At 39.6% G+C, this 14036-nt stretch overlaps 1 protein-coding gene across 1 annotated transcript; it reads right to left on the bottom strand.

Moving 5' to 3' along the window:
- Positions 1-1157: 1157 nt before the first annotated feature.
- Positions 1158-10873, bottom strand: LOC310714884 (uncharacterized protein). Its single transcript, XM_083520915.1, has 14 exons — positions 9876-10873; positions 8272-8371; positions 7776-7959; positions 6605-6669; positions 6266-6423; positions 6052-6132; positions 5606-5778; positions 5342-5417; positions 4365-4419; positions 4007-4158; positions 3673-3808; positions 2908-3110; positions 2572-2677; positions 1158-2406 (listed from the first exon to the last, which is right to left on the bottom strand). Exons 1-14 carry the CDS (start codon positions 10256-10258, stop codon positions 2287-2289), a joined length of 1992 nt encoding a protein of 663 aa, XP_083377041.1. The 5' UTR covers positions 10259-10873; the 3' UTR covers positions 1158-2286.
- Positions 10874-14036: the final 3163 nt, after the last annotated feature.

The following is a 14036-nucleotide window of genomic DNA, read 5'->3' as shown; positions in this document are numbered from 1 at the left end:
TCTTCTATCACAAATCACTCCTGCTATCACTCTTCTCCACTCACTCCACCCTGCCTGCACTCTTTTCTCCACTTCTCTAACACCCTCAATTACTTTGCACTGTTGACCCCAGGTACCTGAACTCCTCCACCTCTTCCCCCTGCAACTGCACCACTCCACTACCCTCCCTCTCATTCACACACATGTACTCTGTCTTACTCCTACTGACTTTCATTCCCCTTCTCTCCAGCGTGTTCCTCCACCTCTCCAGACTCTTCTCAACCTGCTCCCAACTCTCACCACAAATCACAATATCATCCGCAAACATCAGAATCCATGGAGACTCCTGTCTGACCTCGTCCGTCAACCCGTCCATCACCACTGCAAACAAGAAAGGGTTTAGAGCCGATCCTTGTTGCAGTCCAACCTCCACTTTAAACCAGTCTGTCGTTCCAACTGCACACTTCGCTGCTGTCACACTGTCCTCATACATGTAATACAAGTATTATACATTACAGTGTATTTAAAACATCAAATTGCTTGTTTTTTTATTAACACAGTTTGTTACTTACTTTCGTGATATACCGTATAATATATTTGTATTAATATATTAATACGATGTAAGGTTCAGTTACAAGCCTGATGCTAAATCAAGTAAAAGTAATGTCTACCTTTCAGTTAAGTACATGTCAGAGCCCAAACTTCTTTACTTGAACTTGAGTGAAAAAGTGAAGTCAGTACTTGAACTTTTACTAGAGTCTTTTAAAACATGAGTATCTCTACTTTTACTTGAGTGAAGGGTGTGTGTACTTTTGCTACTTCTGCTGGCTAGTAGTTGCATTAGATATGGCAAACTCTGTAAACAATGCTTGATTACCTTTATAAACTCCTTCTAACAGATGTACAGTGTGGAGCTTTCCCAAACTCATTGGAGAATTAATGGGAGGCAAACAACAAATTTGCAAAAAAAAAACATTTTGATTTCCCCCTCACTTTTGTTTCAGTGTCAGAGCAATTTAAGTGTTCATGAAAAACTGAATTCCTTTTTTGCTTACTTCCGTTATAGTTTCTTCTGAATTATGTAAGTCTTGATATGGAAATGGTGCATTAGAACCTCTAACTATACAAGCTGTCTTATAGGCAGAAAAAGTAAAAAAAATGGGACAGCGGGATGAGTGTTTGTGCTAAGAATATTAGTTTTATTGTTTCCCTATCAACCTTTACCTTGCATAATTCACTTGGAGATAGTGAGACAACACACAATATAAAAGTATGTTTGCAGTGTTACTGTGCTTGTGTGACATCTTGTGGTAAACATTCCAGTCACATGTACAACATTTGTGCAAAATATATCTAAAATTTTATTGTTGTAAATAGTTTTTTTCACATGATAAGAATAGCAGACGTGGTAACACAATAGCACTAGTTGCACAGCTCCCGATGTACACAGGAAGAAGTATTTTGGCACACTGACTATTGAAGGTCGGTGCTCTCTTTGACTGTGTACGCCCATTTGTTGGAATGTTATATATGTGTGTGTGCCATTATTCACAAATGGCAAAAACATGGAAGAGTGTAGAACCTTCCCAGGAGTGTCCAGCCGACCAAAATAACCCCAAGATCACAGCAAAGACTCATCCAAGTGGTCACGAAAACCCCACACCACCACCCAAAGAACTGCAGGACACACATGCCTTAGTTAAGGTCACTGTTCATGACTCCGCCATAAGAGACGGCAAAAATGGTCTGCATGGCCAAGAGTTCCAAGACGAAAACCGGTGCTGCAAAAGGATTGTCTCAGTTTTGCCAGAAAACATCTTGATGGTCCCCAAGGCTGTTGGGAAAATACTCTGTGGACTAACAAACCAAAAGCTGAACTTTTCGGAATGTGTATGTCCCATTATGTCTGGTGTAAAAGTAACACTGCATTTCAGAAAAAGAACATCATACCTACAGTAAAATCTGGTGGTGGTATAATAAAAACCTTCATTTAAAAACTGCATGTTGTGTTCACTTGTGTTCTCTTTTACTAATATTTAAATTAGTTTGATGATCTGAAACAAAGTGTGACAAACATGCAAATAAGAAATCAAGAAGGGGCAAACACTTTTTCACACCACTGTATATATTGCCTTGCTATAAAGAAAACCCTACTGGGAGGGCACATTACATTAAGGTACACCAATAATAATATTATAAATCCATAAATCTGCTTCTTCCGTCTTCGGTGTGCTTTATTAATTCCTGGTTAAGAACGACATTGCTAAAATGCTGATTGATTATTTTTTGGACCTTGTCGCTGTGTTACTACCAGTGAATTAATTTTTCAAATTCTTCCATCTCTGATTTGGCAGTTTTCTTTTTTCTGTTTGAGGCGGCGGTGGTGTCCTTCTTTAAAACGGACCTCCACATGACTTTTTTTCCTACCTGAAGTAAAAAAAAGGGGCAGATTTAAAAATTTGCTTAATTTTTACAGGACATACAAATGATGTGTGTGTGAACACGTGACATTTTTTAGGCAGAAAGATCTGTCGTGGCTAGCAGAGTGTGTGTGTGTGGGTGTGTAAGAGAGAAAAAACAGATAGAACTTACAGGTTTCTTAACCTCGGCCATAGACCGCTGTTTCCTCATTTCCATACGCTGCTGCCATAACTCCTCCTGAGCCTGGAACCTCTGCTGTTCTTCCTGTTTTCTGGACCTTGGAGCGATGAAAAGTCAATCATTGAAACATGATTATAGCAACTTTTCAACTGGCTTTAAGCAAATCCAGAGCTGTGTATGTGAGAGCTGATCTAAGATCTGTTTCAGTGCGATTTATATAATAAGAGATTCTGGATTATTACAGAATTTAACCATTTGCGGGACTGGTGTTGAACAAGTGTGAGTGTGTGTGTGTTTGTGTGTTTGCGTTTTTCTACATGTTCTAACCTGGTTATTGACTCTTGGCGATATTGTCTCTTTATTTTGTTTAACTCGTCCTCTGGAAGCTGGCTGAACTTATCCAGCTCCACATGTAAGCACTCTTCGAACTTTTTGAGCATGTTTTGTGAGCTCTCGCCGAGAGAGGATTTTCCTGTGCAGGACTCGTACACTTCTGCTATTTTCTCGTGCAGCTGGTTGAGGATCGCATCCTGAGTGAAAAGGAGACGAGAGAGAGGGTCAAGTGTTAAACGTTGCCATCTAGTGGTTTTAAATACGTTTGATTTTATTTAAACTGTGTGCAGCCCCATAACTGAGGCCGCTGCGATTTGCATCTAGATGCATAGCCAATGATACGACACATTAAAGATAATACGATTCACTTCTATTATGATGCAGTGCAATCTGATTTCGATTTGATGCAATGGAAAAATACGATGCTATGAAATTCAACATAGTGCACATCGGTCGCTTTTATTTCTTTGGTTCAGACAGACAGCAAAGCATCAATTTACTCAAGTGCCTTTTACAAACAAGCCTTTGTAATGCAAAAAAAGAGGGGAAAAAAAGCGTCAATAAAACCAGACGTTCTTTCCTGTTTGTTTTTCAGGAAGATGCAGATCTACCTCTGCCATGTCAATCTAAATTCTATGTGACTGAATGATGCCGTCTGCAATCTACATATCAAATGTTGGTCACAAATTGTTGGTCACCGATGTAAATCAGTGAATCTTACCATCTTTCCAGATTCCCAGTGAGTGTATGTGTGTGTACCTGTTTGTCAGGACCATCATCGCTGTCGCAAAAATCGCAGATCCTCTTTTCAAGCTCTTTTACTTTCGCATTGTTGTCCTGAATCAGCTTGGTCAGCTGGTTCATCTCCTCATTAACCCATTCGTTTTCCTGCTTCCTGCATGTACACAAACACCTCCGAGGTTAAAAGATGCAGTCAGAATATCCACTGTAGACACATGCACCAGGACTTGGCTCATGGTCGTATTATCTACATGCACTACAGCTGCGGTGCGTCGAATCGAAGTCGGGTAAAACTGCAGAAATCCTTTAAGATTCTAGAAAGACATTCTATAGTTTTGTCAGTGTCACTCACATGTGCTGCTGTTCCTCGCCATGGGTTTTATTGTGGTTCTCCAGAGTCTGTTCAAGTCTTTCTAGCTGCTTATTGTACCGGCTGATGTTGTCCTCCATCTGTTCAAGGTGGTTCCGCAGCTCTCTGTGGTCTTTAAAATACACCATAGGATGCTACACATGCAAAAAAATAAAAAAAAATAAAAAAACCCAGAACAACTAAGCATACAGGAAATATAAAATAAGATAAGTATAGCAGCAATCAGCAAGGCTTAATGTTCCTCATTGGACAATCAGAGTGTCCTATAGCTATACATCATACATAAATCAACATTAGATTGGAATTTAAATTGTTTTAGGAAAATGAAACAGAATCAGACCTCATAGAACTCCAGATTTTCCAGATTCTCCATGTTCTCTTGAATCGTCTTCTCCCTGCGTTGGTTACGCAGATAGAGAGTTTCAAAGACCAGGCACAGGAAATGTCTCAGTATCGTCTTGATAGAGATGTCATTAAGATGTAAATAATAACCCTTATTTTTTTGTATTTAAGCAGCAAAGCTATAAAATTTCGTCTGCTCTGTGTGTTTTTCAGCAATTTTCAGTCCTGGGACGACCTTATTTCTTAAAAATATTACCGTATTTTCCAGACTATAAGCCGCTACTTTTTTCCCCACGCTTTGAACCCCGCGGCTTAAACAAGGAAGCGGCTAATTTATGGATTTTTTTCCCCGGTTTTACAAGCTTCAAGCCAAAAAACTGACCCCTATAACATTAGACTAATGAAATTGCCGAAGGGGTTCAGGTGAACCAATGGAATTCTTTATATCAAATTATAAATATGGATGAGGTTCCTCTGAAGTTTGACCTGCCGCTCACTCGGACTGTCTACAGGAATTGCGAATCACTCGTCACGCTGAAAACAACCGGGCATGAAAACACGCACTTCACCTGTGTTCTGAGCTGCACGGCATCGGGAGAAAAGCTTCACCGATGGTGATTTTTAAACGCACGACGATGCAAAAGAAAAACTCCAGAGAGAAATAGTTGTGAAAGGAAGGAGGAAGACAGTGAACAATGACTTTCTTGGTAGGCTACTGTTTAGATACAAGCCGTGTAACAGACACTGTCTTTCGGTAAAGCCTGTGTAAAGTTCATTAGTTTCAATGTGCACCTGCGGCTTATAGACAGGTGCGGCGTATTTATGTTCAAAATAAAAATCTTTGTCAAATTCAGTGGGTGCGGCTTATATTTGGGTGCGCTTAATAGTCCGGAAATTACGGTAGATTACTCCCTTGAAATAATCATGTGCAGTAGAGGTATCCCTAAAGGACAGGGACTGAGATGAATCGCTTACATTTGGCTGTTTTCAATAGAGAAAGATTGAGATCGAGACATGGAGGGAAGATGTATACGATATCCACTGCTTAGCCCTGCAAAAAGATTAAGATCCTTTACAAAACGTCTGGAAAAAAAATCTGAATTAACGAATAAAATCTGGATTGTAGGAAATGATCAGTATTGCAATGGGGAAAGAGTGGCAGGAAGTCTCCTCGTAGAGCTAGTGTTCTGGAAAGCTCTAGAGTGGTTTGAATCCGGTGGTCAGGAGTGTGTAACGTACGCCTGAGTAAATGCGGAGCCGATTCTCTCTTTTTGGGAGTAGCAGCCTTGATTTTCTCAGCCATCTCCCTCCTGGCGTTCTGTTCTTTCTGCCATTCAGGGGGCGAGAGAATCCAGAGAAACTCCTGACAGCATTGATCATGTTCTATCAGGGCCTTGCACTTGGCGATTTCCCTGGCGAGGAATTACAACATGCAGGTGAAGCAAAAAAAAAAAAGCACAGCTCTTTTAGGGATCTATGTACAAAATATACAGTTTTTTCCGTCATATATTGTTTTTCTGGGGAGCTTTAGTAAAAAAAATCTCATTGGGAAATTATAATTTGTTTCCCCATGCTATTTATCTCTTGTAGCAGTGAGAGAGAGCTAAACCAAGCCTTATCGCTGATGCCGTAACTCTCGATGTATTGCTTTTTTTTTTTTTCAAATTATTCATTTATTAACGCACCTTTTAACTGCATGTATTTTTTTCGAGGTCCGTTTGATCTCCTCTTTCATGGTTCGCAGCTTTTCACTTTCATTTCTAGCCCTGCACCATGAAAAAACAATTTATGTTAAAAAAAATAAATATATATACACAATTTATTCCTTCATAATCAGCGCTTTTCATTGGAGGCTGTTCCGTGAGGAACACCTAAAATGATCTTGTTGTCTTTACATACTGTTGTAAAATCTGCATCGTCTTCTTTTCTTCCTCCTGGACGTACTTCATAAAGGCTTCGTCGTTGCACTGTTCCTCTGCCTTTGCGATCTCTTCGCCTTCCGCCTGCAGCTGTTTTTTAAAGCTCTGAATTTTCTCTTGTCCCACTGTAACACTGTACTATAGTAAGAGAGAGCGCGAGTGAGTGAACAATAGGATAACGACAACGCATGCACGATATTTCAGCAGAACCGATCGTGTTTCATAGGAACTAGCCTGGTGTTGTACTCTGGTGATTAAATCAATGAAAAATCAGATGATAAATACTCTAAAATGGACAGTAATTAAGCTTTAGATTCACCTTCAGACAAGAAATCTCTCGCTGCTCCTCGATGCAGCATCTCACAGTTTTTCCACTGTTAGGGCCTGGGGAAAAAAAAATACAACCCACAAACCGCTGTCAAGACGTACAGCATTTCATATTAGTTGGTCTGAGCAGCTGGTTGAATGAGAAATAAGAAATGAGGTCGGTTTAATTGTTGTGTAAATGATGACCGGTGTAGTGTAAGAAATATATTTATGTTCAATAGTTTTAGAACATGCTATGGCTATTGTAGTAATAGGGTCGTGTTTAATATTAAAACAAATATCGTTATTGTAGCCTAAGTAAGTGGTCCCCAACCCCCGGGTTTGGACCGGCACCGGTCCGTGGGTCATTTGGTACCGGGCCGCACAGAAAGACTACATAACTTCCGTTTTATTTATTATCTGATTCTGAATGGAAAATGACCGGATTCTCTCCTCTACATCTGTCTATCACTCACTCTTGATGCATGTCGTGATGCCTCGGTCACATGTCTTACCTCCGTTCTCTACCTTCTTAAAGGCCCCGCCTTAAAGGCCAGTCCGTGAAAATACTGTCTGACATTAATCCGGTCCGTGGTGCAAAAAAGGTTGGGGACCACTGGCCTAAGTGTTAGTCCTGTTTTCAATAATGAATAGTAATATAGGCTTGTTTTTGTAATGTCTGCTTAATATTCATCTAATATTAAATGATTAAATGGTTTATTGAAGGTAATTTCGCTATTTACATTTTCTCCACAGGTAGTCCCCGAGTTACAATGTTCGATTTTTTTTAACTTGCGGTGATGATGGCGTTACGGAAAACATTTTCGCGCTTTAGATTTGTAAAAACGTACACTGTACATACGTATATACTGTAAAGTTTATACATTACAGTAGTTTTTTGCTCTGTTTTGCTACATCATGTACTGTAAGTTACTAAATTATTAACAAGTGACACTATACTACCCCATACTGATCACCATTCTGACTACTGAGGTCATGCTTTGATTTACGATGGTGTCAGTGTACCGCGTCTCAACCGCAAGTCTACCAATACATTATAAAATATTATACAAAAAGTGTGTTACCTGATGTGTTCTGTCAGGAATAGAAACATCTACAGCTCTAATAAATACTTGTAAATACCACACTTTCTTTTAGACTAGTTCTGATTTCTACTTTCTCACCCAAAATGAACAGCGTCTCCCTTTTAGACGGAGGATGGCCCAGATTTTCGAAAAAGCTGTCTGGCACTTCCTTCTCGGTCTCTTCCTCGATGTCTTTCTGCAAACGTGAAAGAGCTACACGCCCGCTTTCTTTGGGTTCAGCCCCCCTCTCCTGCATTTGTAGAGTCCTCTGCCTTTCTCGAGCCTGAGATCAAATGTTTATATTCAGTCAAATGAAGGGCTACACAATCTTTTTTTTTAGGGTTATGGACTATGTGATGTTTTATGGGGCGAAAGAAAAGCCCGTCGATATGATGTGCCGCATAGCACGGTTGTGTTCAAAGATTTGGAAAAGTGTTTCTCGGAACCGAAATGGATTTTATTATTTCAAAAAGAAAGACTGATGTTGCCATGTACTGGATCTGGCTCTTTTCTACACCTTCCTGAAAGGTGCACATGCTGCTTTAATTTTAATCCGTGTGTGTGTGTGTGTGTGTGTGTGTTCGTTCGTTCTGACCTGTCCAATCTCTTCGTCTTGCTCGAGTTTGTACAGTAACAAGTCCTTGGTTATCTTAAAAGGGTTGATGTCTTCTGGAGGCATCTCGCTTGCTTCCGTCCTGTATTAATATCAGATCAGTTCTTGTTTCATAAATGTTAAGACCATCATCATTATAATCATCATCAGCCATGTAGGTCTTCCTAATAAATCCATCCCTCTGGATGTTCCAACTCTCTGTGAATAACTGATCGGTCTAATCTTATATCTGAGTCAATAATAATAGAAATGCAATTATAATATATATATTTATGTATTTTTCCCCCCTGGTTTTTACATGATCTTGACATAACAAAAGTTGTGTTCTAGTTATGGTTCTTTTCTTCATGATGCTGCAATGATGCCGCCTCTAGAACATGTCGAATACACAGAAAAATGAGGCACTGATCACGAAGAATGTTCTAGATCAAGCAACATGGATAATAACCATAATGCTGGTGCGTGCACATGGAGACAAATTAAGTCGTGATCACGAGAAAACAACTCCTTATGTCGAAATCAAGGGCAAATTAAGACAAGAAAGAAAAAGATTACTAAATACAAGGCCTCTTAGGACTTTCGTATCTCAGGATTGATGTAATAATGAATATTTAACTTCTAAAAATCAGTTTACAGCAGCGGTGTCAAACTCCGGCCCGACGTACAATTATATCTGGCCTGCGAGATGATTTTATATAGATCCATTGTTATTAATGTCGCGGCGATATGAAGCACTGATAAACACAAACTACAGTTCCCATAATGCAGCGCTTCAGCTGCCTTACCGAACGCTAGACTACCTGGGAACATTCCAGCATCAATCAAGTCGAGCTTCTATTGATGTATTTAACCCTATTGTAAAGTTATTGTGAAACAGCGCCTCACAGTGGCGAAGAGAAAAGTTGATTCTGAGTAGATGTTTACTGACGCTGCCGGTAAACACGTGTGTCTTATTAGTGGAGCGAATGTGGCTGTAATTAAGGAGTTAAATCTAAGAAGGAACTACGAGACAAAACACCAGGAGAAGCTGAAAAACCTAAATGCAGAGCAGAAGATACAGAAAGTACAAGAGTTAAAGAAGAATCTGACATTTCAGCAGATGTTTTTTCACCTGAGCAAAATCACAAAGTGAAGCTGGTGTGAAAACAGAGGAGAAATCAGAGGCACAGAGGAGAATAACAGAGGTTATTTACCGAGGGAGAGTTTCTGAAGAGCTGCATGATGAAGCTGAGGGACGTCTGTTGTTTAGGAGAATAACAGGAGATATTTTTATGGAGAGCAAAATATTTTAAGTTATTTAAAGTTTAAGTTGATTTTATTCTGGAATAATATTGCTGTCTGTTTTTATTCATATTTATGTTCGAAAAACATTTTAGTGTTCAATAAATGTTTATCATGTTGCTGTGAGTTTTGCCTCCTGATTTACAGGCTTATAAATTATTTCAATTAGGAATGGAGTGAGGGTAGCTGTAAACGCGCATGCGCGGTATCGCCCCTGAGAGTTTAGCGAGTCTCACATTAAATTGCAAAATATCAATTAAAAGTAATTAATTGCAATAACGGGGATAAAGAAGCATCAATCTCACCCCTCGTCTTCATCGGTGTCCCCTGTCGGCGTGCCGTTACCGGAAGTCCTCTCGTCGTGATCGACGTCCTCCGTCGGCGTGCCGTTACCGGAAGTCCTCTCGTCGTGATCGACGTCCTCCGTCGGCGTGCCGTTACCGGAAGCCCTCTCGTCGTGATCGACGTCCTCCGTCGGCGTGCCGTTACCGGAAGTCCTCTCGTCGTGATCGACGTCCTCCGTGGGCGTGGCGTTACCGGAAGTCCTCTCGTCGTGATCGTCGTCTTCCGTCGGCTCGCCGTTTAAAGAAGACCTCTTGTCCCCCACCGTCGGGTCTATAACGGAGGTCCCCTCGGCGCCATCATCGTCTTCCGGTTCTGTGACAGAAATGTTCTCGTCCTGTTCCATGTTTTTTCCCCCCTCCTCTATGAGTCTGTAACAGAACTGAGCCTCTAACGCTCCACACACCGTCGCTTATACACGGACTAAAAGGTCTCGATGCACTGTGACCTTCTCTCTATGACGTCTCCTATCGTGCTCATGCTGACCTTTCCCCCCTGTGCCCGAGTTTCACGGAGAGAACATAAACAATATGCTCTAAATGTTCCCCTTAAATTAATGTTATATTAATTATACTTTAATCAACACGAGCACGGACAAATATCGATGGTTTACGCAAATGCGTGTTTATTATACGTCAACATAGAGCATGAAGACAACATATTCTTGTGAACGTTTTCAATTTAATTATGGTAATTTTAATTACGTAAATGATTAGGACACAAACCGGAACCATTGCGTTGTTTCCACACGGACGGTTAATGAGATGATACCGGAGAAACGGCACCTCCTATAACTTTCATACGGATTACATAATCAAAGAATAGTTGTATTTGAATTTGGTTTATTTAAAAGTTGACTTTTCGAGCTTTCTATTCATATATTTATTATGTCTGTGAGGCGAGTATTCACTGAGATTCAGGTTGTTTTATTTGGGTGTCTGTGAAGTGAGGAGACGGCAGAGAGCGCCCCCTGTCTGTTTAATTTATATTACAAATGCACAGCGTTTTGTTGTTATTATGAGTACAAATAAAAGTAGACCATTTACAGATTCGAATGATTTATTGCCTTTTATCTGTTCGATAAAAAAAAAGAGTAATTTGAGTTTGTTTTGGCATTATGAGGAAAACATGCCACACAACGCGCCGGCGCGTTTGTCGACACCAAACGGTAAATTGTCGGATGTGCGCATCATGCCGAATTTTATTTATTTATTTATTTATCATTATTTTATTAAGCAATTAGCCATATACAAACAATGTGGCAATAACATTACCTTTTTACATTAGAATATACAGAACAGGTGCATGAAAAATACTAATACACAAACTCCATGAGGATATACTGTGCATGGGTTGGGAGTGAAAGATCTGCTATAGAGCTCTGACCCCAACCCTATTGAACACTTTTGGAATGATTTGGACCACTGACTGCACCCCAGGCCTCCTCACCTCACCTACATCAGTACCTGCTTTTAATAACACCCTTGTGTCTGAATGTCTCCAATATCTAGAGGAACATCTTTCCACAAGAGTAAAGGGAATTCTAAGCAAATTGGGACTAAATGTGGAATGCAATACTCAATAAGCACATTCCATACTTATGACCTGGGGGGTATTCCAGAAAGCCGGTTATGTGACATACCTGGGTATGTTTAAGGGTAAGTTCGTGGATAACCTCAACTTTCGGTTCCAAAAACGGAGGTAACTTTCTGGGTATGTATGTAACCATAGCAACTGACTCTCTGAAGATAACCTGCTCGGGAGCAGGTTATGTTTCAGTGTAACTTCGGCGTGCCCTTTTGATGAGGATCCTGTGGACGTAGAAGCACAAATTATACGAGGTTTTGTTCGTCGGGAGAGGGTTATAAGACCGCGTATTGATGTGTTTGCATACCCTAATGATTATTTAAAAGAGCGTTATCGTTTTTCAAAAGATTCGTTAGTTTATTTATCACGTCTTTTAAAACCGCATATCGCAAATGTGACAAACCGTGTGGGCGATTCAGAGCATGTGGGAAAGGCAACTGTGTGTAGAGCCGTTCGTACAGTATGTCTGGCACATATATATATATATATATATATATATATATATATATATATATATATATATATATATATTTTTATATTTAGTCATATTATTTATATCTATACATGTATTCATTATGCGCACACACACATGTAATTGGGTGCATTGATGGCACTCACATTCCTATTAAAGCTCCACCAATAAATGAGGGAGACTAGGTTAATAGGAAATCAATTCATAGTATCAATGTGCAGGTAACAACTTAATTTTTTCCCTTCTTAAAATCATTAAAGTCATTACTTTTTCCACTAACTAGGTAATATGTGAGGCAACCCAAATCATTACCAATGTCGAGGCAAAATGGCCAGGATCTGTGCATGATGCCAGAATTTTCCACCAGTCATCAATATGCCAGACATTTCAGCAGGGTATGTTTTACTTTATACAATTGGTTTTTTTTTTCCTTTTTACTATATTTGTGTTGTACACTTCAATCATTACAGGACAGTACAATGGTTACTTGCTGGGGGACAGAGGATACCCTTGTCTGCCCTATTTAATGACACCCTACCCTGAACCTGAGCCTGGACCACAGACACGGTTTAACCTGGCTCACAGCCGAACACGGGCCAAGGTGGAGATGACTATAGGGATCCTCAAATCTCGGTTTCAGTGTCTGCGTGAGCTCCGGGATAGTCCAGAGAGGGCATGCGACATTATAGTGGCTTGTGTTGTGCTTCACAATATTGCCACTATAAGAGGAGAGCGCTACCGTCCTTGTATTGAGGAAGAAGGCCCAGAGGAACACCCACAGATTTTAGAGGCCAACAGAGACGGAAGACTTTTTGACAGGATCTGTCAAAATTACTTTTAATAATTTTTTTGCACTGGTCTGCCAGGCAGTTAATTTCTTTATTTCCTGAAAAACAATAAAAGTAAAATTCAATAAAATGTTTTTTTTTAATATTGCTTTACACATACATACATACACACACACACACACACACACACACACACACACCTATATTATATATGAACTCCGCCTCTCTGAACTCCGCCTCTCTCTTTTTTCTGCTTTGAGTTTCCATGGTGACTCGTGAACTCGGCGATCCATTGAAAATGTCTTTATATATGCACCGTGCACGCGAATTACCTCTGATTTATTAAATGGTAAGTTAACCAAACTTTCTGGAATACCCCCCAGGTGTCCTCAAACTTTTGGCATGCAATTGCTAAAACTTAAATGGTTCAAAATGGCTTTCAAATATCTGTTTATGTAGTGGATGTCATGTTTAAAATGGATATAACATATATATATATATATATATATATATATATATATATATATATATATATATATATATATATATATATATATATTACCGGTGGGCCTGGATGGACCTGGGCCCACCTACCTGTCAGTTAGGCCCATCCAGTCAGATGTCTCACAAGGTAGCCTAATCATTAATGAGTGAATTCTGTTGCAATAATAGCAATACTTGACCTATTAAAATCAATTGTATTGTTTCATGCAGCGCATTGGGCAGTCTGATTGGGAAGTCTGATTGGGAACAGCACCTTGTCGCTTAGTTGGAGCAGAGATTGCTTTGACTACAGCGATGCCTTTATACATGCCTTTATCCATATTAGAGATTTCCTGTCATAAGTTATTACTCCTATGAGTCCATTTTGGACTTTCTGCATGAGAGCACCTTCCAGGTTCGAGTATGAATGAAACGTCCGGCATGTATTCCACCCTAACGTATATTTAACTCAAATAAAACGGAGCAACTTACTAAAGTTTGTGTCAAAAAGACGTTGTGGGTGGCCACAGGAGGACGAGAATTCAGATTTTCAGGAGTCATCTCGTACCTCGGTTTTAAAGTCGGTTTGGGGGAAAGAAATGCAAAACAAAAATAGCTTGTCTGTTTTTTATTAATGCAGTTTATTATTATTAACATTTGTGATCAACAAAAAAAAACAAAAACAGTTTATATAAATTATATAAAATCTTATACAGATAAAAAAAATCTAATTAATGCAATACACTTTTTTTTATTATATTGATAAGTTTACATTTGTTAGACCCCATTTGGAT

The sequence above is a fragment of the Silurus aristotelis genome, assembly GCF_946808225.1.
Source record: "Silurus aristotelis genome assembly, chromosome: 19".
In the NCBI taxonomy this organism is placed as follows: Eukaryota; Metazoa; Chordata; class Actinopteri; order Siluriformes; family Siluridae; genus Silurus; species Silurus aristotelis.
This window is presented reverse-complemented; position numbering and strand designations above follow the sequence as displayed.

Coding starts and splice junctions, on each gene's coding strand:
- LOC310714884 (XM_083520915.1), bottom strand. CDS start 10,258: ATGGAACAGGACGAGAACATTTCTGTCACAGAACCGGAAGACGATGAT. Junction 7,960..8,271: donor AAGACGAAGAGATTGGACAG/GTCAGAACGAAC, acceptor ATTTGATCTCAG/GCTCGAGAAAGGCAGAGGAC. Junction 5,418..5,605: donor GGCTCCGCATTTACTCAGGC/GTACGTTACACA, acceptor ATCTTTTTGCAG/GGCTAAGCAGTGGATATCGT.